Source organism: Paramormyrops kingsleyae, chromosome 19 (genome assembly GCF_048594095.1).
Source record: "Paramormyrops kingsleyae isolate MSU_618 chromosome 19, PKINGS_0.4, whole genome shotgun sequence".
NCBI lineage: Eukaryota > Metazoa > Chordata > Actinopteri > Osteoglossiformes > Mormyridae > Paramormyrops > Paramormyrops kingsleyae.
The window spans coordinates 22,155,372-22,181,098 of NC_132815.1; the positions used below are offsets into that span (position 1 = coordinate 22,155,372).

Sequence of the window (25,727 nt, forward strand, 5' to 3'; positions counted from 1 at the left end):
AGGGTTACATAAAACAGGTAGGATCCAGAAACCCAAAACCTGGCTATGTTTCCACTTGTCACGTCCTACATGATTTGTGAATAAAATAACATTTTAAAACATCTCGTGCTGATTGACTGTAACTTTGATAGGGTTGGGCGACATGTTGGCACCTAGCTCACTGAGTTCGGCATCTGTTTCCAAGCCAACATTGTATTTTTTTCCGTCTTGCCTGAAAGCAGTAAAGCAGGTCTCACTGTAAATGTGTAATGTCTGCGAGTAGGAACAGGTCACAAATCGGCCACAAATGCAGTCACGTGTTCGGCATGGTGGGTTCGGAAAGACTGGTTTTCTTCATTGGCATCAGTCTCTACAGGGAGTCCCTGCTGGTACCTATGATAGAACTCGACTTTGATTGCTATGGCCTTACCTTTCACTTTTCCTTGTTTTTGCTCCAGTCTCCTTCAACTACGAGGTCCATGTCGGCCCAAAGTCAACGTGATGAGCTTTCCTGTTGGTAGCGATAAAATGTGCTTGCATGACAGCTCTTGGCTGCTTTGACAAGACGGGCTTTTTCTACCCGCGTTTTGGACACAGCGCCAATCCCATTAGCCATGCTGCTGGAATCAAGGCTCTGTCTCTTAAAGGGATTTCTCACTTGCTTCTGAACCCGGACCTTCGTGGTGGCCTTTTGTGGAAGTGGCAGCTACTTTCATGCAGAACACGCAGTGACTTTAATGATAAGACACATACAGTTAGCTGGGTTGTTATTATTCACATCAGGTGCAGTGATCCTTAGCATTGGGTCACCTCACTTCCTCATCCACAGGGAATGGGACAGTAACCTAACGCCTCAGCAACCCACCTCCTCTCTCACATCAGGTCCTGTGAATGACAGAGTGGATTTATGCTACTGCAGGAAGCCATAGCTATATACCCACAGAGTAGTGACCAATCAGCATCTGGCATGCCTGCGGGGCAGTGATTACAGTGCTGCTATACTGGCCCTGGGCCACGACCACATGGGCGGCTCCAACGGTTACTAATAAATGTTATGGCACCACAGGCCTGACCTTTCATGGTCCTGACTGTCCATTTCTGTGCCTCTATTGTCTTCTCTTCTCTTTGAATCTATACATCGCACTCTGACAAAGGAAAAACGCTGGAAGACGTGAAGCAGCTCCTGGAAGTTGAGTTGACGACTCTCTTGTGTCTTCGAGTGCCACGCTACCTGCTGTCCTGGCACGTCCTGCGGTCCCCGTGGGCCGAGGGGTACAAAATACAGCAGTGGTTCTCAACCCAGTCCTCGGAGAGCCCCAGCAGTCCATGTTCTTATCCCATTCTAGAGAACTGGGACGGAGCAAAAATGTAAGCTGTTTGGCAGGGAGCTGAGAGGGAGCAAAAATGCGAACCATCAAGTTGAGAAACACTGACTTCATTAAGAAAAGCAACATGAAGCAGGGAATAAGAGACCACCTTAAAACACAAGCCAAAAGACTGAAACTTAAACTGAAACAAAACACATTCCCATTGTGCATGCACTTTTTGTTTGTTTTCTTTGGAAGGTTTCTCCTTTACTATATCCACTTCCAGCTCCTCTCTCCCTGTTTGGGTTCAGCTGTTCTTTGTCTCTGTGAGTCCAATCAGTTCATTGTGTGCCAGCTGGGAGTCATTAACTGGAGTGTGCAGGCTCCTGCAGGAATCCCCAGTGGTTCTGGCCTGTCGATCACCCTTGTTCATGGAATCCCTCTTGCTGTCTCACAAAGTGTTCCCACAGTGTGTTTCTAAGGACCCACCATGCAAGCTCCTCCCCTCAATGCCCTTTGAGATCAATTATAAACACATTTGAATCAATTGACTAGACTCCAGAACAATCCCAGGTTACAATAATAGATTCCAAATAGAGGAAGAAAAAAACAAAAACATTAAACCTCTGTATGGTAATCGTGCTGCAAAGTTTCTGTTTCATATATTCATATAACTCAGCTGTGTCTCAAACAGTTCACCCAAGAGCTTTGTTTAACAAATAAAAAAATGCCATCCATAACTCTATAAAATGCTATCAGATTAATATGTGTGATGTGTATGAATTAAATAAAAATGATTAACAGTAATAAAATCTATCATTTTCTACTTCTACTTCTAAATTTCTATATGTGTTTAGTGGTATATGTCACATTCTATATGTAAACAATTGAGATCCTTGGTCAGGTCAACTGACCAATTTATGGTGGACGACCCGCTTAAGGTGTGTTTTCACATGATGGTTTGATGGTTTAGCTGCTCATACTAACTTATGATGGTCATTCTAGTTGGTTTAGCAGGTCATACCTGCATGAACAGCTTAATAGGCTGGCCACACGAGCATGACCAACTAACTGGTGACACACCCAGCTAACCCATCAAAGAGCAGCAAGAGCTGGGACATAACCATCTAAGACCATCTTAGACCAGCTAAAACCAGCTACCAGCACAAGCTGGTTTATACAGTAGCTGTTTTCTTCAGCAGGGACGATTTTTTTGCTAGTTGTCCTGCACCCTTAGCTACCTAGGATAGGCTCAAGGCTAACCAAAAACCTGTGATAAGCTAGGAAGATGATGGATGGATGGGTGGGTGGGTAGTTAATTTGTTAAAAATGGTTGTAAAAAAATAATTGGTTAGGTGATCAATAATCCATCTATAAAAGTGTCATAATCCGGAATACACAGTGAGAGGACATCATTACCTCCAATGGACACACATACCTTCTGATCTGCAAATACAGCCATAAGTGCCAATTTCATCTCATGGGAGGGAAATTGACCGATTCAACTTCAAAGCCAGAGGAAGTAGGAGGATTGTAAGGAGCTGAACTTTGCATCCAGGGTCCAGACACGATGTGAAGAGTCATGTTCCCTACCAACATGCCGCTCAACACACGTGCCCCTGTCAAGCCTCTGTCAGAGATAGAAAACGACAGTATTGTATGTGTGCTGTGCCCAGCAGAGGTGCGTAATCCAGGTCTGAAGAGTAAAAGTCCAGACCAAGATTTTGTTTCAACCAGCCAGGTAAGTATAAAGAGTCACAGTCACTAAGTACTCAACTGGTTTGTTGAAACAAAACCTTGGTCTGAACTTTTACTCTCTGGACCTGAATTACGCACCTCTGGTACCCAGATATAAGTAGATAATAGTGCTGCCCCATTGTTCTGATATCATGGTTAATCAGAAGGCTCCCAGGTGTTGTCACCAGGTGTGACATTCTTCATATCTCTTCTTCCTGTGTCAGTGTTGGAAAGAGGAGGCACATTGACTGTAAGGACTCATTAGGACAAATGGCAGCATTAGGTGAGGCTGGCCAGAAAAGCCCCCAAGCCGTTTATTACATTAAAAGGGTATTAAACAGAGTGTTAACCGAGAAACACTCAGGACCAGCTTTAGTTAGGAGAGGAGGCCGCAAGCTGTGTTAGCACCTGCCCTGGACGGCCGCGTCCCAGCCCGAGGCAGACACCTCTCCCAGAGGGATAAGCGGGCACTCAGAGCTGGCAGGACTGGGGCCTCTGACAGGCAGGGAGTCCCTGGCCTGAGAGAACGGTGTGCCGGGAAAACGCTGACCTCACTCATCTCATACTTTCAATTGTTTTTCTACTATAACAAGGACTCCAGGCTATATTAAAATACCACTATGCAAAAAAAAAACCTCTTCCATAAGACTCCATTATTGACTGAATGATAACAGTGCATTTAGGAGAACCTCACATGCTCTGTAGCTGACGGCAGGTGCTGCTGACTCTGAGGATGCGCTGCTCTCGCATGACTTGCATGCCAAACTGCGGAATGTGAAAAAACTTTCAAGATTCTTACGAGAAACTGTCTGCGTAAAATGCTCTGTGATTAGGGCTGCTGGGACCCTGTGCTGAATGTAGTTACATTTACCTGATTAATTAACTTAAAAATGAATCCATACCTGTGTAAATTAGCTGCTGAACACATCATATATCTGTAATCTACAGTATTAACAGTTCATTAGATAAAACCACTGCAGTGAGACACCCACGTTCCGTCACCCTGTGTGTATGGCATTAATCATCAAAGCTTTCGATTTTCAGGGATCGTTTGAGATAACCAGGTTTTTATTCCTCTGCGGTAAAAAAAAGATGACTAAATTAAGACTGGGCTGTGTTGCCATAGAAACCAATCTACACAGGCTCTCTTTACGGTGTTATATCTGTCGTCAAAGTGAAGATCAAAGACCGAAGCGAAATGCAGGCTAGCAAACAAATTGTGATGTTGACCTGGAGAAGGTGTATGCTGGCGCACGTGTGTCCGCCTGAGCGTCGAAACGGTGATGAGCACAAGATTTTTTTACTCCTCTCATCAAAGCACGACACATGAGACAGCACTCCCATCACAGCCAGTCCCCAGGTTACGAACGCCCGACTTACGGACAATTTGTACTTACGAACAGGCAGTCATAAAGTACACGATTTTAAACAGTTTGGGTAAATAAAATGGTTTGTTATTACGAATGCATGCACGTGTTACTTTGTAATGCTCATTGTGTGGCTTGTATGGTTCGAGGTACAGTACAGTATTGTATGTAGCTACTTTTCTTGTTACTATATTATCATTATTATTATTATTATTATTATTAATAATAAAATAATAATATAATAATGATGATGATGATAATAATGTGTACTGTATTGTTTTTGTTCTGACTTACCTATAAATTTGTCTTAAAGACAGGTGTAGGGAACAGATGCTGCTCGTAACTTGGGGACTGCCTGACCTTGTAGTCTCAAAACCGGAATCCACTTAAAACCCTTGTGACTTTAAAACACACATTAAAAGGCTTTTATAAGAACAGATGCCATAGTACCAGCTTACTGAGATGTATGGAGACCACTGTTAGTCAAGTGACTTATTGCCATAAACAGTCACCATGGAAACTATCCAGCGAGAGTGGAACATTAGAGGTGAAGTGTTGTTTTTTTTTATAAAAGCCCTTTATTTCCAGCTACTAAAAGTGAAATTAGAAGTGGCATCATCACATGACCTGCTTAGATGCACAACTACCACTGCCCACCTGAAGTGAAAGTGCACTGATTATAATACCCATTTTAATGCACAGATGTAGCCAGGTAAACCCAGACTTTGCTTGCAGTACCTGTGCACTCCACTGCTTGCTGACATTCTGGTGGGAGAGGCAGGAATGACATTATTCCCTTACGAGGGCGTACTTTAATTTAGCTGTTGATGCTCCGAGATGAGCGTATGTGCTATGCAGCGGCCCGCATGTTGATGCTCCGAGATGAGCGTATGTGCTATGCAGCGGCCCGCATGTTGATGCACCGAGATGAGCGTATGTGCTATGCAGCGGCCCGCATGTTGTTGGGATGAGATGAGCGTACTGTATGTGCTATGCAGCGGCCCGCATGTTGATGCTCCGAGATGAGCGTATGTGCTAAGCAGCGGCCCGCATGTTGATGCACCGAGATGAGCGTATGTGCTAAGCAGCGGCCCGCATGTTGTTGGGATGAGATGAGCGTATGTGCTATGCAGCGGCCCGCATGTTGATGCTCCGAGATGAGCGTATGTGCTATGCAGCGGCCCGCATGTTGATGCACCGAGATGAGCGTATGTGCTATGCAGCGGCCCGCATGTTGTTGGGATGAGATGAGCGTATGTGCTATGCAGCGGCCCGCATGTTGATGCACCGAGATGAGCGTATGTGCTATGCAGCGGCCCGCATGTTGATGCACCGAGATGAGCGTATGTGCTATGCAGCGGCCCACATGTTGTTGGGATGAGATGAGCGTATGTGCTATGCAGCGGCCCGCATGTTGATGCACCGAGATGAGCGTATGTGCTATGCAGCGGCCCGCATGTTGATGCACCGAGATGAGCGTATGTGCTATGCAGCGGCCCGCATGTTGATGCATCGAGATGAGCGTATGTGCTATGCAGCGGCCCGCATGTTGATGCACCGAGATGAGCGTATGTGCTCTGCAGCGGCCCGCATGTTGATGGGATGAGATGAGCGTATGTGCTATGCAGCGGCCCGCATGTTGATGCACCGAGATGAGCGTATGTGCTCTGCAGCGGCCCGCATGTTGATGGGATGAGATGAGCGTATGTGCTATGCAGCGGCCCGCATGTTGATGCACCGAGATGAGCGTATGTGCTATGCAGCGGCCCGCATGTTGATGCTCCGAGATGAGCGTATGTGCTATGCAGCGGCCCGCATGTTGATGGGATGAGATGAGCGTATGTGCTATGCAGCGGCCCGCATGTTGATGGGATGAGATGAGCGTATGTGCTATGCAGCGGCCCGCATGTTGATGGGATGAGATGAGCGTATGTGCTATGCAGCGGCCCGCATGTTGATGGGATGAGATGAGCGTATGTGCTATGCAGCGGCCCGCATGTTGATGGGATGAGATGAGCGTATGTGCTATGCAGCGGCCCGCATGTTGATGCACCGAGATGAGCGTATGTGCTAAGCAGCGGCCTGCATGTTGTTGGGATGAGATGAGCGTATGTGCTATGCAGCGGCCCGCATGTTGATGCACCGAGATGAGCGTATGTGCTATGCAGCGGCCCGCATGTTGATGCACCGAGATGAGCGTATGTGCTAAGCAGCGGCCTGCATGTTGTTGGGATGAGATGAGCGTATGTGCTATGCAGCGCCCCGCATGTTGATGCACCAGGATGAGCGTATGTGCTATGCAGCGGGCCGCATGTTGTTGGGATGAGATGAGCGTATGTGCTATGCAGCGGCCCGCATGTTGATGGGATGAGATGAGCGTATGTGCTATGCAGCGGCCCGCATGTTGTTGGGATGAGATGAGCGTATGTGCTATGCAGCGGCCCGCATGTTGACGCACCGAGATGAGCGTATGTGCTATGCAGCGGCCCGCATGTTGTTGGGATGAGATGAGCGTATGTGCTATGCAGCGGCCCGCATGTTGTTGGGATGAGATGAGCGTATGTGCTATGCAGCGGCCCGCATGTTGTTGGGATGAGATGAGCGTATGTGCTATGCAGCGGCCCGCATGTTGTTGGGATGAGATGAGCGTATGTGCTATGCAGCGGCCCGCATGTTGTTGGGATGAGATGAGCGTATGTGCTATGCAGCGGCCCGCATGTTGTTGGGATGAGATGAGCGTATGTGCTATGCAGCGGCCCGCATGTTGTTGGGATGAGATGAGCGTATGTGCTATGCAGCGGCCCGCATGTTGACGCACCGAGATGAGCGTATGTGCTAAGCAGTGGCCCGCATGTTGTTGGGATGAGATGAGCGTATGTGCTATGCAGCGGCCCGCATGTTGATGCACCGAGATGAGCATATGTGCTATGCAGCGGCCCGCATGTTGTTGGGATGAGATGAGCGTATGTGCTATGCAGCGGCCCGCATGTTGATGGGATGAGATGAGCGTATGTGCTATGCAGCGGCCCGCATGTTGTTGGGATGAGATGAGCGTATGTGCTATGCAGCGGCCCGCATGTTGACGCACCGAGATGAGCGTATGTGCTATGCAGCGGCCCGCATGTTGTTGGGATGAGATGAGCGTATGTGCTATGCAGCGGCCCGCATGTTGACGCACCGAGATGAGCGTATGTGCTATGCAGCGGCCCGCATGTTGTTGGGATGAGATGAGCGTATGTGCTATGCAGCGGCCCGCATGTTGATGCACCGAGATGAGCGTATGTGCTATGCAGCGGCCCGCATGTTGATGCACCGAGATGAGCGTATGTGCTATGCAGCGGCCCACATGTTGTTGGGATGAGATGAGCGTATGTGCTATGCAGCGGCCCGCATGTTGATGCACCGAGATGAGCGTATGTGCTATGCAGCGGCCCGCATGTTGATGCACCGAGATGAGCGTATGTGCTATGCAGCGGCCCGCATGTTGATGCATCGAGATGAGCGTATGTGCTATGCAGCGGCCCGCATGTTGATGCACCGAGATGAGCGTATGTGCTCTGCAGCGGCCCGCATGTTGATGGGATGAGATGAGCGTATGTGCTATGCAGCGGCCCGCATGTTGATGCACCGAGATGAGCGTATGTGCTCTGCAGCGGCCCGCATGTTGATGGGATGAGATGAGCGTATGTGCTATGCAGCGGCCCGCATGTTGATGCACCGAGATGAGCGTATGTGCTATGCAGCGGCCCGCATGTTGATGCTCCGAGATGAGCGTATGTGCTATGCAGCGGCCCGCATGTTGATGGGATGAGATGAGCGTATGTGCTATGCAGCGGCCCGCATGTTGATGGGATGAGATGAGCGTATGTGCTATGCAGCGGCCCGCATGTTGATGGGATGAGATGAGCGTATGTGCTATGCAGCGGCCCGCATGTTGATGGGATGAGATGAGCGTATGTGCTATGCAGCGGCCCGCATGTTGATGGGATGAGATGAGCGTATGTGCTATGCAGCGGCCCGCATGTTGATGCACCGAGATGAGCGTATGTGCTAAGCAGCGGCCTGCATGTTGTTGGGATGAGATGAGCGTATGTGCTATGCAGCGGCCCGCATGTTGATGCACCGAGATGAGCGTATGTGCTATGCAGCGGCCCGCATGTTGATGCACCGAGATGAGCGTATGTGCTAAGCAGCGGCCTGCATGTTGTTGGGATGAGATGAGCGTATGTGCTATGCAGCGCCCCGCATGTTGATGCACCAGGATGAGCGTATGTGCTATGCAGCGGGCCGCATGTTGTTGGGATGAGATGAGCGTATGTGCTATGCAGCGGCCCGCATGTTGATGGGATGAGATGAGCGTATGTGCTATGCAGCGGCCCGCATGTTGTTGGGATGAGATGAGCGTATGTGCTATGCAGCGGCCCGCATGTTGACGCACCGAGATGAGCGTATGTGCTATGCAGCGGCCCGCATGTTGTTGGGATGAGATGAGCGTATGTGCTATGCAGCGGCCCGCATGTTGTTGGGATGAGATGAGCGTATGTGCTATGCAGCGGCCCGCATGTTGTTGGGATGAGATGAGCGTATGTGCTATGCAGCGGCCCGCATGTTGTTGGGATGAGATGAGCGTATGTGCTATGCAGCGGCCCGCATGTTGTTGGGATGAGATGAGCGTATGTGCTATGCAGCGGCCCGCATGTTGTTGGGATGAGATGAGCGTATGTGCTATGCAGCGGCCCGCATGTTGTTGGGATGAGATGAGCGTATGTGCTATGCAGCGGCCCGCATGTTGTTGGGATGAGATGAGCGTATGTGCTATGCAGCGGCCCGCATGTTGTTGGGATGAGATGAGCGTATGTGCTATGCAGCGGCCCGCATGTTGTTGGGATGAGATGAGCGTATGTGCTATGCAGCGGCCCGCATGTTGACGCACCGAGATGAGCGTATGTGCTAAGCAGTGGCCCGCATGTTGTTGGGATGAGATGAGCGTATGTGCTATGCAGCGGCCCGCATGTTGATGCACCGAGATGAGCATATGTGCTATGCAGCGGCCCGCATGTTCTTGGGATGAGATGAGCTTAGACAGCAGTTCCTAGGAGCACATCTTCAAGCCCTGAGGCCAGACAGGAGATGGCTACCGATGGCGGGGCTCTAGAGGCTCTCACGCCCACCCGTCCTAAAATCAAATGGGCATGAAATAATCACACAGTCGGACTCCAAGATGGATGCCAGCTCTGCACTCTGAGACCCGTGGCTTCCAATTCTGGGGGCTTCTGTCCATCTCAAGCCAGCGAAAATAACTGTCCCCCCGTGCACTCCCCTGCCGCACTCCTCTGCCTTGACCCCCCCCAGGAGAATCCACACTACCATCTGGCCTTCCCTTTAAATGAACATGGCAGAGGTTGGTGGAGACCAAATACAGCCCCCTGATTGGTCCCTGGCGGCTGAGAACGTTGCAGGAAGGTTAGCTCTCAGTGCTAAGTGTTTATGGGACGTTGCAGGAAGGGGAGCTGTCCTCTCCGTGCTAAGTGTTTATGGGACGTTGCAGGAAGGGGAGCTGTCCTCTCAGTGCTAAGTGTTTATGGGACGTTGCAGGAAGGGGAGCTGTCCTCTCAGTGCTAAGTGTTTATGGGACGTTGCAGGAAGGGGAGCTGTCCTCTCAGTGCTAAGTGTTTATGGGACGTTGCAGGAAGGGGAGCTGTCCTCTCAGTGCTAAGTGTTTATGGGACGTTACAGGAAGGGGAGCTGTCTTCTCAGTGCTAAGTGTTTATGGGACGTTGCAGGAAAGGGAGCTGTCCTCTCAGTGCTAAGTGGTTATGGGACGTTGCAGGAAGGGGAGCTGTCCTCTCAGTGCTAAGTGTTTATGGGACGTTGCAGGAAGGGGAGCTGTCCTCTCAGTGCTAAGTGTTTATGGGACGTTACAGGAAGGGGAGCTGTCTTCTCAGTGCTAAGTGTTTATGGGACGTTGCAGGAAAGGGAGCTGTCCTCTCAGTGCTAAGTGGTTATGGGACGTTGCAGGAAAGGGAGCTGTCCTCAAAGAGGCCACGCTCTCTGATCTCCCCCTAGAAGTGGCGTTGAAAATGTCTCTTGGCTCAGGCCGCTTCCCGCAACTATTCACCGGCACGCACACACGCCTCTGGCGAAGGCGCACCGAGGTAAAGTTAAAAAAAAACCCAAGGTCACCACATATAAAAGACAAGGGGAGTTTTATCTTTGAGTTAGACCTGTCCCACAAGGCCAATTTTCATTACGTACGATGAAACTGAAGAAGAGGACGCTTTGATTCGCAAGACACAGGGCATTTTTGTAAATGTTGCTCATTTTTGATTTTATGGGTTTCTTTAATCCCACTATATGCCATCACTATGCAGAGCTTGTTGGCAACCGGCATCCTTCCTGGTCCCGCTCACGCACAACCCCGTTCCGCGTGCCCTAAAAACTGTGCCAAGCTGTCTGTGCCATAACCCTGCACCTCCATCATCTCCCATGCCATCACCCCCGAGGAACTGGACCTGGTATCAGTGTCTCAGTGGGACTGTAATACCATCCAAAAGCTTGATGCTCCCCTTACACGTGATTCTTACTGCAATTCAGAGAAACAGCCAATTTTAAAAAAAGGTTTCAATGTACCACTCTCATGGATAAAAAGGCTCACAGGAAACGCAAACCGCTCATCTGGGGGGGACGGGACAAAAGCCCCCCACCAACAGTTCTGACAGATCACCTATTTACAGCGAGCTCACATTTCCATGCCGCATCCTATTAATCACAAGAGAAATATTACTGGATCGGCGTGATGTGAAATTGCTCTGAAATTTAAGGGCTCGAGCATCACTTTCAATTAATATTCCACAAACAGCGAGATCTCCTTCACATCGACCTTAAAGGGAAAGAGGAAGCGGGATAAGGTTACGTGGTGGAAGGGGAAAGTGTTTCAAGGCTGGAGGACTGACTTGGGGTAATGTTAGCGATAGAACTTCGGTTAGGGTTAGAGTAAAGGGTTAGGGTTCTGCTTTATTTACCATTCATGAAGATGGGCAGCGATTAGTTTGCCTTCAAATATAAGTTTGGATGGGGGATCCCATCTGGGGTTCAAGTGATGGAGATTGTTCTGTTTTTATGGAATTTGTTTGGTTCTTTCAAACGTTGGATTACAGCTCGTGTACATTTATATATCTATAAATTAATAAAAAAAAAAACCTAACTGTAGCTCTAGCCATAATAGCAACACCAAAGCTTGCTCCAGCCCTATTTGCAAAAATTATATATTTTTTTTCATTTAGATTTTATTTTAATACTTTATTTTCAACTTTCATTTGATAGTTTTCAGTGTTATTTCAGTGTTGACTATCGATATATTTCTATCTAATTTTTATGTATCTTAGTTTCAGTTTAAGTTTTAGTCATTTTCATTTCTAGGGAGCTGTAATGACTGGAAATGGGGAAGGAGTGATGATCTAAATGCAAGCTTGATCAGAACTGAAGATGGCTTTATTATAATACCAAAAACAGAGGCAAAAGGATAATGAGGGGGCAAAACAGGAGGCAGGTAGGAGCCATCGTGTGGGACTAGGGCTAACCTAGACATGGGGAGCAATGCTGGGAAAGACCATACAGCACCATCACCAACATCTACAATAGCTGACAAAGGAATACAACATAGGTGGGCACATATATACTCTAATAACGCGGGCCACATGAGGGACCATAACAAATAACTAAACACTAGGGACCATCTGCAATAGGGAACAGGTGAGGATAATTAGGAACAAGAGAGGAGAAGATGGGATGGTCAGCAGAGGCTTCTGCTGGCCAAATGGGAGCATGATAGGCAGAAATAAGTTGTAGAGTAGGGTGGGGTGAAAAAATCAAAATTTCCAATAGTTCGGAAAAGTTGACACTGGACCTTGTTGGTAAACATGTAAAATATCTTTGAACGCGATCGAAGTTTTCACCTGTCACATCAATGGGCAATATACACTATTCATTATCTATCATCGGTGTTGTGTTTGTGCACTTTCACAACATGATAATCAGTACAAAATACCAACGTTCAGGTAACGCAGATTTTTACTGGGTATCAGCCATACACATACATTACATCGCTCTGCGGCTCTACGTGCATTACGATTAATCACCTGTCACATCAATGCGCAGATCCACGCTATGTATCATCCATATCATAACACAATGTAAAATTGCTCCTCAGTGCCACCAAAATGAAAAGTATTAAGCACGACAGTCAAAATGGTTAGATACAGTATATTACCAAAAATATTGGGACACCTGAATTCAATGTTTTGGAGGGGTGTCCCAATATTTTTGGTAAGACCCAGATGGATAAAAGCGGTATAGATAATGGATAGTTTATCTTGCCAGTATGTCAGTGTAAACATGCTCCTGAGCGCCACATTTCTGAATGAGTTGTTTCCCACTTACTCATTATCACTGACTGATTATTAGGTTCTTGTATTAAATTGGAACAATTTTACATTGCGTTATGATATGGATGATATGTAACGTGGATCTGCGCATTGATGTGACAGGTGAAAACTTCGATCGCGTTGCGGAACCTGAAAATATTAACTTATTTCAAAGATATTTTGCACGTTTAATAACGAGGTCCAGTGACAACGTTTCCACACTATTGGAAATTGCTATTGGAAATTTTTAATTTTTCAGCCCACCCTATTGTAGAGTTATGTGTCTGATCTACATCCGGAGACCTACATGGATACACAGTGCTCATTGTGCACTTATGTCCTCAGGTTTATGTCCTTATAGGTAAAACATTAAAAATAAGGAAATCATTACTGTAGAAATGGTAACAGAAATTACTTGACGGAAAGTATTTGATATTTGTTTTATTTCACTTCTTTCATTTCATTTCACTTAATTTCAGAAGCAGTATTTATAGTTTTTATTCAGTTGTAGTTCTGCATTTTATTTTACTAGCTTATTTCATTTCAGCTTACAAACACACATCCTTACAGTTTTAGTTTTCATTAATGGTACTAACCCGGTCGCGAACCACAGCATAACTGTGAGCCTAATTGTAAGTTTTCCCACTTGCCCCGCTGGTTTCGGGGAAACTCGGCAGGGCCAGTGGCACACTGGTGGGATCAGTACATGGTGTTAACGTACAGAAAGTGACCACTGTGCCTGTTTACAATATATATTAAAAAAAAACACAGGGGAATGAAGGAGTGATAAACCCTGGACACAGGCAGGGACCTCAGGTGAAGCCAATTAAACCAAGAACACCAAACAGGAGCTGACTACAAAATAGCCTACTTAAAATCCAATATGTAGCTTCCAAACTCTAAATACCCAAAATATATATAGAGCAGGTGGCATCTACCTCTTACACCAGGAGGGCATTCCACAAAGCAGTTGGATAACTTGTCGGATTTAAGGTAGTCTGAGCTAAATGTAATTGAACAAAGATAAAGTCCATTCAGCTGAGATTACCTTAAATCCAAGAAGTTATCCAGCTATGCAAGAAATCCTGCTTCATGGAACACCCCCCTGGGCTATCAAAATCACAGTCCTCAAGGGCCAAACACTGCTGATTGTCCATCCTTCCTTTACCAGTGAACAAGGTGTGAAGCCTCTGTGGCCAATCAGAATCAGTAATTATTAAACTAAGTACACTACCAGTCACTGAGATTTTCTACATTTCCATTGCAACTCACTTAACATTTACTAAAAATACACTCAATATTGTATTGTATTGTACAAATACATTTACAGTATGTTCACCATTTGAGCACCTCTATTAGCAAGACAATCGTATATTTGATTCATCAAGTAACCTCCATAAGTTATAACAGCAGAGTTCAAGGCATTCTTTCTACAAGGGACATCAAATACTATTCAGTTTCATGTGATGAAACAGTTAACTAGCGCATTTAAAGTTAAAGGACACAGCCTAGACCTAGACCACCACACAACCAGTTAATAGGATGTCAGACATGTACTGTTACATACTCTTTCCATGGTATAAAGGAAACATGTTTTATTTGACTTATATTTTCATTTATAGTTGTTCACTCAACTGTGCAATGTTTAACGAATAAAAAATCAGCAGTTTATGAATTAAATGGAAAAGTGGTAAAACCCTGTTGTGTGTAAAAACTTGCAAAGTCTGGTAATGTACATGAGGGGACTGAGCAGAGCCTGGATTTGGACTTGAGGGCCGGATTTGAAGAGGCCTGTCTACCACCTTGAATGGGGCATACTGGGTACTCCAAACTCCCCTATTCCCAGGGCTCCGGTGTAGCTCAGCCTGGATATGTTCCTGGTCCCACCATAGTGCTTCAGCCTAGATATGTTCCTGGTCCCACCATAGTGCTTCAGCCTGGATATGTTCCTGGTCCCACCATAGTGCTTCAGCCTGGATATGTTCCTGGTCCCACCATAGTGCTTCAGCCTGGATATGTTCCTGGTCCCACCATAGTGCTGCAGCCTGGATATGTTCCTGGTCCCACCATAGTGCTTCAGCCTGGATATGTTCCTGGTCCCGCCATAGTGCTTCCTGCTGCATACTCTGGGGGGGGGGGGGGCAGCTTCGCTCTACCGACCCCCTCCCCGTACTGAAAACAGCCCAGCAGATATGCTGTGTTAATCTTGCATTTTAAACAAATCATCTGAAGGCTAATCAATTACAACTTAGGGTTTTATTAATGACCAGACTTACTTTGTAACTGACCATCATTCATTATAATTAGGCCATAGGTTGGGGAGTGTTTCTTGGACCCAGATCACAGATGTATGTGGGAAGGGTCATTGTAAACTTTTCTACTGTGCTCTTTATTCTAGTTTATAGTTCTACAGCCTGGCATTTGACTATAGATAGAAGCTCTAGGCCTGAGAAGGAGACCTGGAAACTGTCTTTGTACCACACAACAAGGTCACTCGTAAGTGTAAACATACATCTTGTCTGTGGAGTGGGACATCTGGTAAATTAGCAGGATTTCTCTTTCCTGATTGGTTGAAGCGCCATATATCAAGTTCTTTGTTACTTTGTCTTTTGAGACTCTCAGTAAACTATCCATGGACAACTGGCTAATCATGAGTGAGTTTTCAGCAAAGGTCTCTTCAGTTTGACCTCTTTCCCTGCAGTAAACTCCAGAAAGGGCAGGGGCGCTAGGTCACATGGGCAAAGGAGCCCACTCCCCGTAATCAAATTGTAGCTCAGCAGGAATCATGTGGGTAGATAGTTTGCCTGGGGAGGAATTGGCCTGGTTTGCACTCCTATACGAGGTCCTGGGTGCCGCCCAACCGTGTCAAACAGCCTAGGCCGTGAGCGTCTGGTGAAGTGGATAGCAGCACTCCTGCTCTCTGGGTGAATAGCGGAAGGTGCTGATAAGAAGAGTGAGTTACCACGGTAACAGATACAGAGCAGATGGAGCAGTTTTTTGTTGCCTCTAGGATGGGAGCTCCAACAAAGTTGATTGTACCCCAAGCCGTGGGCCCACCCCCCTCTTAGCTTGGGGTTAAACCAGTCTGCATGCTCTACTGGTCCCTGCTCCTCCCATATCAAGCTCCCTGGCTGGGTCACTCCATCGGTGGTGCCGGGAGAATCTTTTGTATGACTGAATTATTCAAGACCCGTGTTCCGCGTTTATCTGTAATGGCTGTCGCTCTACCAGAAAGAGCCAAACATCAACGCTAGACAAGATCTTCCTCCGCTGCGCTCCCTTGCTGCCCAGCAACGCTCACTCATGAATATTAATTCTGACATCCCATGAATCGTGGGGCTGAGAGCCCTGGGAATGTGGAGTCGCAGGATGGGGGGGGGCAGGGGGTGAGAGTTATGACCTTACTTGACGATTGTGTCTTTTCAAGCTCCTCCAGTTCTGAGGGTTGGGGAGTACGTGCCTGTGTGGTGGGGGGGTGGTTGGGGGGCTGGGGAGCTGTCGATGGAGAGTCAACAACAAAATCAAACCCCTGCCTCAGTTAGAAGTGAGTAAGCTAACCCCCCCCCACCACCACCACCACCACCCGCAGAATAAATTCAGGCCTGGGGGGACAAAACCCCTCAAAGAAGTGTCATGTCATGAAGTCTTCCTAGACCTTCCCATATCCATTTGGACTTTACCTGTCACAGCAGACTGCGAAGTGTTTGCTTAAAGTGTGTGTGTGTGTGTGTGTGTGTGCGCGTTTGGGGCAGAAGGGGGATTCTGAAGCACTTAGTGGTGAGATGATATTAAATATTCATGTCTGTGAAGAATCCCTGGATGAGTGTTGGACTGAAATGCCAGGCTGTCCTTCAGCGAGCGCTTTCTGAACATCGCCGTTATCGCGAATATTCCTTTGCTCTGCTCCCGTATGACTCACGCCGTTACCTGCTCCTACAGCTCGATGCTTTAATGCCCTCATTTAAGATAAACACCGATGGAGGTTGTGGGTTCCACTCCTCTTAGAAACAGAAACCTTCTGGTGTGCTTACGTACCTCGCCGCGTGGCGACGATCGTAAATGAAGGGAAGGCAGACGGGTGTGTCTTTAATCACCGCCTCGCATTGCCGGCATCCCCCTGTCACTCCGGGCGAAGCAGCCAGGCAGGAAGGAAAAGACTGACATGGGGAATTTGGAGAAACAGAACGGGACCCGACAGGACAACACCTTTTAGCTGTGGGTCCTGTCAGAGCGAAGGGGTACCGATATGTTCCACCTGGGGACAGTCACTGTACCTGTCGTCCTGGATTCGTAATGTCACAGCGTCAGATGGACAGGTACTGCTGATTTGCCTGTCCCACGATGTGCTTTTTGCGGAGTAGCAAACCCATGATTCAGTCTGAAGAGATGATGTCACAGGCCCGGAATATGAGACTAACACACTTAAAATAAATGACCAACATACAGGAAATGCAGGCAGATGCTGACACACACTGGGGGTCTCACATTCGCAAGCTAAGGCTCATTAATCATTACAAACTCCCATAAACAGTAGCTTTCAGCTGGAGGTAGGAACATGACTCAGAGGAACCCAATTTGGCTGCGGGCAGAGCCTTCAGAGTCCATACGAGCGGCTTTTTAAGGTGGGGGGGCAAAGGAGGAGGCATGATTCATACAGAAGCGCCAACATTATCATTATCCAATAATATGCATTGAATCAGTGAGTGACAGGCAAGGGGGCACTCCGGGGGCCAATCAGCATTCAGCTGGAGCTAGCACTCCTGTGGTCCCACCCCTATATACTCCTCTGATAAACAGGGATCCCAGGTAAAATGAAGTCATGTCTTACCTTTATGTTATTGGGATGTGAGGTTGCCACTTCCCAACTGACCCCACGCCCCCACCCCTGGCCAAAAACTCTGCTGATTCGCCAGCCCTCTCTAGGGGCTCAGCACGAGAAGTGAAAGCCTGGACTCACACTGCAGTCTAATGTGACAGTAACCTACTCGACATGACACTGTTTCTCCAAGTACGCTGTTGTCACATTTCATGCTCCGAAAACGGCAAAGGGATGACAAGGCCTGTCAGCACGGCAACCTGAAGGCAGGGCGCCTCGAAACCTGCCCAGCACTTGGCATCCCGATCCCACGGGGGACAGAACAATCCTGGCAATGCATAGGAGGAGTGACAGGCTGTGGATGGACAGCTGGGCCGGACACAGGACAGAAGTGTGTGGTGGATCCATCCTGAAGCCTCGTATTGGTGATGGGAGCCTTCGCAAAACTGATTAGCAGATGAAAGCTGTGACATGCTCGTAGTTCATCTTCCAAACGAACTTGAAGTCCCTAGCAGGAATGCAGCTTGCCGAGAGGCAGCTCGGCAGTTTAATAAAGACGCAGCGGTAAGTCACCAAGGAAACAGGGAAGAAAGCAACTTATTAACCTCTGAAGCGCATTTAATTAAACGGGGGCTTTCTGGCCCCGGCCGATCACCGGGAACAATGGCGCGTTGACGTGCTGGGGTCATCGCTCGGCATCGCGTGGAGAGGAGGGGGCCGGCTTATAAGAGCTCCCCCTCCCCCCAGGCGTGAGCCGGGCACTCCATTCTCCATCCTGCAGTTCATTGTGCACACATTAAGATGTCAGAGAACATAATTAGAGGACACAGTGTGACTAAAATGGCTTCAGTGTTCAGTGTTTCGATGTAAATACAAGGCGGGTCAAAACACTGCAGGACGACATAGAATCTGTATACAGTAGAAACTTGGATCTCGAACGCCTCTTAACTCGACCCATTCTGACATTGAACAGGTCTGCTGAATTTTTTTCAACTTGACCCAAATCTTAGAACTCGACCGTTCCTGGTAAAACTTATATGAGGCGAGATGGATTCAATTCTGCTGATTTGGACCTCGAATCTAACCGCAACTCAACCGAAAACTCGGAACATGACAAAACAAAACAGACCTGCTAAAACTTTTACGGATCCAGATGCATCTCTGATGGGCTGAAACAAAAGCAGATGGACCTATTGGGAAACTGATGCCTATCACTGTCAGTCTCACGGTACCTCTTGACTAAATTCGACATGCAAAAGCAGTGTTCCTGTGTTCAGTGCGAATTTTTTTGTGCTTTATCTGCAGTACATTTAGTGATACAGTAATCATGCCCCCTAAGAAAGTGAGCAGTAATAACAGCAAACCAAAGAGGAAAGTGGTGAAAGTAACTGTAGAACTTAAGAAGGAGATTATAGCGAGTCTTGAAGGTGGTGCACGTGTCTGCTCTTGCTTTGGAGTGTGGGATTGTCATTAATCCCATGTTTATTGCTTTTGTATGTCTCCTTTTTCATGTGTGTATTAGTTTTATATTGATTCTTAATGCTTTTTATTATTAGTCAGATAGGTAGATAAGTTTAAATAGGCAATCATTTGAGGGTCTGGAACAGATTAAAGTCATTTACGTTATTTCTTATGGGGAAATTTGACTTGGACCTCGACCAAATCGCATTTCGACCAGCCTTCTGGAACAAATTAAGTTCAGGTTCCAGGATACCTCTGTATATGCGCCATATATTCAGCTTAATCATGAAGTTATTCAGTGTTATCTAACCATGGTTGACATCTGACTAAACCCTGCCCAGAAACTTCTGCACCTGAGCGACTGCCGCTTCTATTCAGAGTGAAATATAATTGCAGCTCTATAATGGAGTTCCCCCGTTTTAGCCAATCGGCCGCTATAAATTATTCCCATATGCGAATGGCAGTTTCATGTTATGAAGCTTTGTATCCCTGCATAATTGCATTCAGTTTTCAGATTCACTGTATCATTGTACGTTAAAAAGAGAGAAGTATGAATAGGTATCAGCCCTTCCTTCTCTTTCCAGTGTCTGCTTCCTCCAGAATCACGATTCCTCTCCACGGCATGAAGGGAAGTCAAGCATCGAAGCCCAGAGCATGGGCAGGCCTGGGACCGGCTTCCAAACCACGGCGCAGCAGTGTGGACGTCCCTAGGCCTGCCACTACATCTCCCGACCTGCTAGCCGGGGACAGGGGCCACGCCAAAGAGCCAGAGGCCTGAGTGGGGTGTCGGATGAAGCCGGAGAGCTGTTGGCTAACAGGGATGACAGTACGGGGGCCGAGAGCAGCTCCTGGGCGTGACGAGTGCCCTGCCAGGGCGTCTATTAAACGCTGACTGAGAAGACAGATGGCACTGAATGAGAAGCTTTATGTAAAAGTAGGAGGAAATATGGCCGCTGCAGAGATAAGGGCTGCCAGTATCATCCTTCTTCTCTCCAGACGCGCAGCACCCTAAATCACGCTTTATCTCCCACAGACGCGGCTAAGCGGTAATGGTCATCATGCTGTGTAGTGGCGCCGGGCAAGAGGGAGGGACCTCCTGGGGACATCACTGTCCCAGCCATCAGGCCATGGGTGATGTCATTAGGAAGAGGTCACATGACCAAGAGGGAGAAGTCATGTGACTAGAACGGCTGTTGGGGTGTAGGGGTAGCGGGGCGGGGGGTTGTTGGGGTGACCAGTGAAGAGAGATGAGTTTGGGATGATGATGTCATTAAAAAAATCAAACTGGTATGAATGAAAGGGCCCCCAAGTGACAAATGTGAAATACATTTAATTTATACTGTAAAAAAATCTGAGAAATGCATAAAGTGAGGGAGGGGGTTCCTTGCACCCTTACATGATTACATCGTGTTGTGTGTTGACTGGGCAGAAGTGAGATGAGGGGCCTCACTGCTACCTACCTACACAAACATCCTCCCTATCAGGACGTTACCGACAAAACTGCATGTCTTTCGGCTGAAAGATTACATTTCGTGAGATCGGATACCTATATATATATTCCTCTGGTAGCATTTCCCATCATGAGATAAACTGTAAAAAGGAACGTGGGCAGAAACAGATATTGAACTGGAAAAAAAAAAAAAGAGTGCAACTGCAGAGATTGTTTTCGCAGGACAGCTCTGCCCTTCTCTGCGTTTCGTTTTAAGGAGGGCTGCAGATTACAGCGTGTGAAAGCGTGTATTCACCTTCCGCAAGGGATGGCATGTCCCCTTGCATGCGGTTCGCCATCCTCTATTATTTATGTTCACAGCTTAGCTAAATCTCTCACTTTATTCTAATAAGTAGAGTGACCACTTGATCTATTCCAATCATTTCCCCTTCATTAATTGTTATGAACTGTCCAGAGATGCCTGTGACATCCCAGCCATATTCAATAAATTAAAGTATTAAAGTATGTCAAGTCAGAAATTGCACCTTAAACTAATTGTGCTTTTCCGATGGTACGTTAAGGGCTAGCGACGTAGGCTTGTAACCAATTAATTAAGGTCTCACTACTCATTTGTGTCACTGTCAGCGTCAGGAGACTTCATACAGTATGTGGTTGTGTATTTTTTTTTTTGCTTGGTTTAAGGAACCAGAACCGGGCTGGCACGCACGTCGGGTTCTCCCCAGCTCCGTTTCTGCGTGGGAAAATGGAATCGGCACGTGAACAATCAAAGCTCCGCTGGGAATCGCCGGCCAATTAGCGGAATAATCAGCAGAGGTGGTGTATTCTTTTTAAAGGGCTGTCAGAGGGCGCTGTGGAGTCTGCGGGGGCACCTTAATTAAAGGACCCTCTGGTTATCTCATGCCTTTAGAATGCCCCGGGGGGGTTGCTGAGGCGTGGACAGAGCCGCTTCGGGTTGGGTTGATTCTTAAATTCCGAGTTCCTAGTCGGAAATTTCAACCGGAACACCCCCTGAAGTCGGAATTCTGACTCAGAAGAACCTACATACTCCCAAGCTCAGAATTAAAGATGGCCGTGGCCTTCACCAACAGAAGTGAAAGCTGTAATTTTATACTGTTTATTAGCACTTGAGGCTTATTTGTGGCTCATTAAATCAGTCGTATACACAGTAATGTCCATTTGCTATCTGTGAACGTGTTGCTATGGTGTTTTATGCGCAAAATACCGCGTAATTTGGCGTTATCCACTGTTATTGATAAGTGGCTTACAATTAAAAAACTGGGGCTTGTTTCATTAAGCAGGATTTCTTGCTTAAGCAGACAACTTGTCGGATTTAATGTAGTCTGTGCTAAATGTAAGTGAACGAAGATATAGGCCATTTAAACTGGGGTGAATTAAATCCAACAAGTTATCCGAGTAAGAAAGAAATCTAGCTTTTGGAAATGGGTCCCTGGTACTGCTACATGGCTTTCCGACTGTGCTGAAATGCTATTAACTCATGTGCGATGTCATTTCCCCGACCTCCGAGGTAAAAGGAATACAGCACTGGTGTGCAACAGAGTATATGTGTGTGTGTGTGTGTATGAGCGGGGATATTATTGTGCATATGTAAAGAAAGATGAAATATCCCACCAAGCATTTCTGAGTAACCTAATGGGGTGACAAAAAAATCTCATTTATAAACCTCATGCACTAGGCTGGTGCTTACAGTCACGGTGTCTGTTATTTTTGCTCCCAAAAACATTGCCACCGCACAGCGACGGGTAAAAACAAGCCAAGGACCCACAGTCACTGCAGCAACCCATGAAGCTACAGCTCCGAGAGGCGTGTCTGCAGGTGGCCAGTGCATTCCAGAGCGGGCGTGCCGTGAGCTCTTGGCTTCATGGAGCTCATGCTAGGCATCATGGGAACAAGGCTCAGCCCCGGTCGCTCTGGGTGACGGTTTCCTGCGTGTTTGTGATAGCATTGATTCTGAGCCAATGGAGAAAGATCACTAGCTGTGCGGGGTGCGGGGTGGGGGGTAATGGATGCTAGGGGTCGGGAACACAGAGGGACACAAAGACAGGTGGATTTCAGATTTATTTCATCCGTGTTTATCAAAGACGATGCCCAGAAACAGAAAATCCCTCCAGGATGCACTAGAGTACAGTATGGCATGACAGAGAGGATCATCATCATTATTAACATTACTACCACTTGTAATTTGGGTGCCTTTGCTGTTTCTATATGTTAAAAAGTTAAAAAAAAAAAACAAACGAGGAGACATTTAGATAAACAGACAAGGGGCTGGCAGGATGTTTGAGTGCTTTGTTCATTGTGCCCAGAAGGGGGCGTAGTCTGTGGCGCCCGCATTAGTCCGGGGGCCTGGAGGTCCCCCTGTCGCCCTCAGAGAGGATAAGATTGCAACAGAGAGAAGGAAGAAAGAGGCCATTTCCTTCATGGGAACCCTGCTTTTAAACCCGTGTGTAACCCCCCCCCCCACCCACCGCAGCACACGCACACGCACTCAGACACATAAAGTTAGAGGGGAACAGCGTCATGTGACATTTGTGAACATAAGTACAAGTGAGAGCTTGGAGGCTTGGAGTGAACAGCACAACTTCCCTGTTCGGAGGGGCGGGATGGGCGGGGGGGGGGGGGTATGGCGGTCAGTGGAGGAAGTCAGGAAGTTTGACAAGAGGAAGTTACATTCAATGAGCACGAGTGGTCAAAAAAAGGTCAGTGCAGGAGGATATTAAAATAACACCCGCCCGTGCACGCGTGCGCGCACACACACACACACACACACACACACACACACAAATAAATAACATTCCTTCCTGCTCAGTTCTCTAATTGGATCTAAAGTCCATCCTACTTTCCTTGGGAGAGCAATTCCTTCATGAGATTGGCTGGTCTGGCCAGATGTTTAGTCCTTCCCTTTTGTTCACAACCCTGACATTGCTGGAGGAGGGATCTCGGTCAGGGGCTGCTGTGTGCTGGGGCCAGGAACACCCCCTCCCACCCCCACACAAAACCGCAGTAACATCCTGTCCGTTCGGTTCAGGATGCAGCGGTCTCTCGCTTCCCCGTGGGAGCGTGCAGGCTGAAGCGTGGCCCCGCCCCCATTAGAGGTGGAGCAGTTTGTCTGCCTCGGGGTACGTGGGGTACTTCACTGTTTCGATCTTCTCCTTTACCTTGTAGGAGGGATAGAGGCCCGTGCGGCCTATCTTGCGGTTCAGGCCCTTGGAGTAGCCATCCCAGTGGTTGCCGGCCACACCGATGACGTCGCCGGGCCGCAGCGGGATGTCCTCGGCGCCGCGCGGCTCGTGCGGGTATATGGCTATCTGGTTGTGTGCGTTCTGGCCTCCGAAATAGTAGATGTCGTCGAGCGAGTAGAAGTAGGAGGAGGCATCCGGATGGAGGGTCTGCATGATCTCGTAGGCCACGCGGCACACCTGCACGATGACATCAGCAGCCATGAGCATGGGATCCCCCCCCCGAAGAATAAGTCATAATCTTAAACCTGACTCATGGTGGAGCATGTTGCTGTGGGGTTGTACTCCTCTAGGCTACTCATGTGGCAGAATCGTCATATTCAATGCCTACTAATCACTAAGATTTACTTCCAGAATTTTCCAGTTGAAGGTTTCAGCCAGAAGGAAAGTTTACAAGTGCTTCAGGTCTCCTTAGACCAGTGTTTCTTTTTGTCTGGAGATGCTCCAAAAAACATTGGTGATGTCTTGTGACCCTTTCCCCCCCCTACAATAAATTTCACCAACCAATAAAATTTGTTAATGTATTGCTACTAGGCATGTAAGGATGAATCGTGAATCGGTTAAAAATCGATGTAAATGAATGACGATTTAAACTGGCTGATGTGGAAAATGAATCGCTACTTTAGGAGTACTTAACTGGTGTAATATTACATTTGATTTCATGATGTCAGTTCGACGTCAGATGTCACTGTGTATTCACATCGACGTGGTACATTACTTTTTGGTTTTGACCGAACGCAAGATGGCGAGCAAACTTGAAATTGAGGACATACCCCCCAATCTTAAATTGGCGGTGTGGCAGCATTTTAGCTTTCCGGTAATCACAAACAAAAATGGCGAGAAAAGCACAGACAAGACAAAAAATGCGTGCAAGCATTGATCCCAAAAACTGATAACATACACAAATTAGCACAACGAACATGCTTCAGCATGTCCACCAGCCCCACAGTGAGCTCAATTCACCACCGCCAGAGCGAAGATTATTAAAAGGACAAACCACGCTAAAAAGCTGCACATGCAAGCCTTAGTTTATTTAGTAACGCTTTATTTTAAGTGCACCTTCATAATGGATTCAAAGAACATTCATAAGCAGCATGCAAGTACACCGTAACATCCTAACATCCCTTAACAGCTGTAATATACATTAATAACAAACATTACATGATTATACAATTATAATGTTTGTTATTATTATATAATGTTTGTTATTAATGTATTTTACAGCTATTAAGGGATGTTAGGATGTAAAGGTATACATGCATGATGTTTATGAATGATTTCTGAATACTTAATGAATACATTATGAAGGTGTACTGAACGTTTTACGAATGCAATATAGAAGCTTTATGAAGGTGCAGTTAATGTAAAGCGTTACCATTTATTTATTTATTTTGATTTGAAATTTTTTTTAAAACAGTATTTTATTCTATTTCAGTTGCACTGTTATGAAGAGGACACATTTTGCACATTTTAGAAAGATAAAGGAATATTTTTGAATGAATTTGTTTGCAGCCGATTCTGTTAAAGAATCCTGAAAAAATCATATCGTGAACTCAGAATCGTGAATCGTATCGAATCGTGAGTTGAGTGTATTGTTACATCCCTAATTGCTACTGATGACTTTTGCAAATGGGGGAAGGGGGGGTCCCCACATTAAATTTCCACAATCGATACAATCAATAGAATTCACCAACAAATTGCATATTCAGAAAATTTTGCACACAGGTTGAAAACCACTGCATTACAAAAAAGTGATTGTCATTGTTGACACACCACAGCACACAACGACGAAATGCGTCCTCTGCATTTAACCCATATGCGACATGGCAGAGATTTGAACCAGCAACGTTCCAATCACAAGCACGCTTCACTAACCATTAGGCCAGCACTGCCCCTGCATCAGAGCTCCCCTATCCCACAGCTGGATGCCAAG

The 25,727-nt window shown here is 47.1% G+C and overlaps 1 protein-coding gene across 5 annotated transcripts in view; it reads right to left on the reverse strand.

Annotated features, from left to right (window-relative positions):
• Positions 1-22,598: 22,598 nt before the first annotated feature.
• The window catches only part of fut8b (fucosyltransferase 8b (alpha (1,6) fucosyltransferase)), a 55,580-nt gene continuing 52,451 nt past the window's right edge, over positions 22,599-25,727 (reverse strand). For all 5 annotated transcript variants that reach the window (XM_023806736.2, XM_023806735.2, XM_023806738.2 and 2 more), the window contains one exon: positions 22,599-23,974. In XM_023806736.2, the coding sequence (XP_023662504.1) occupies positions 23,645-23,974 (330 nt within the window). In that variant the 3' untranslated portion in view covers positions 22,599-23,644. The remainder of the gene's footprint in view (positions 23,975-25,727) is intronic.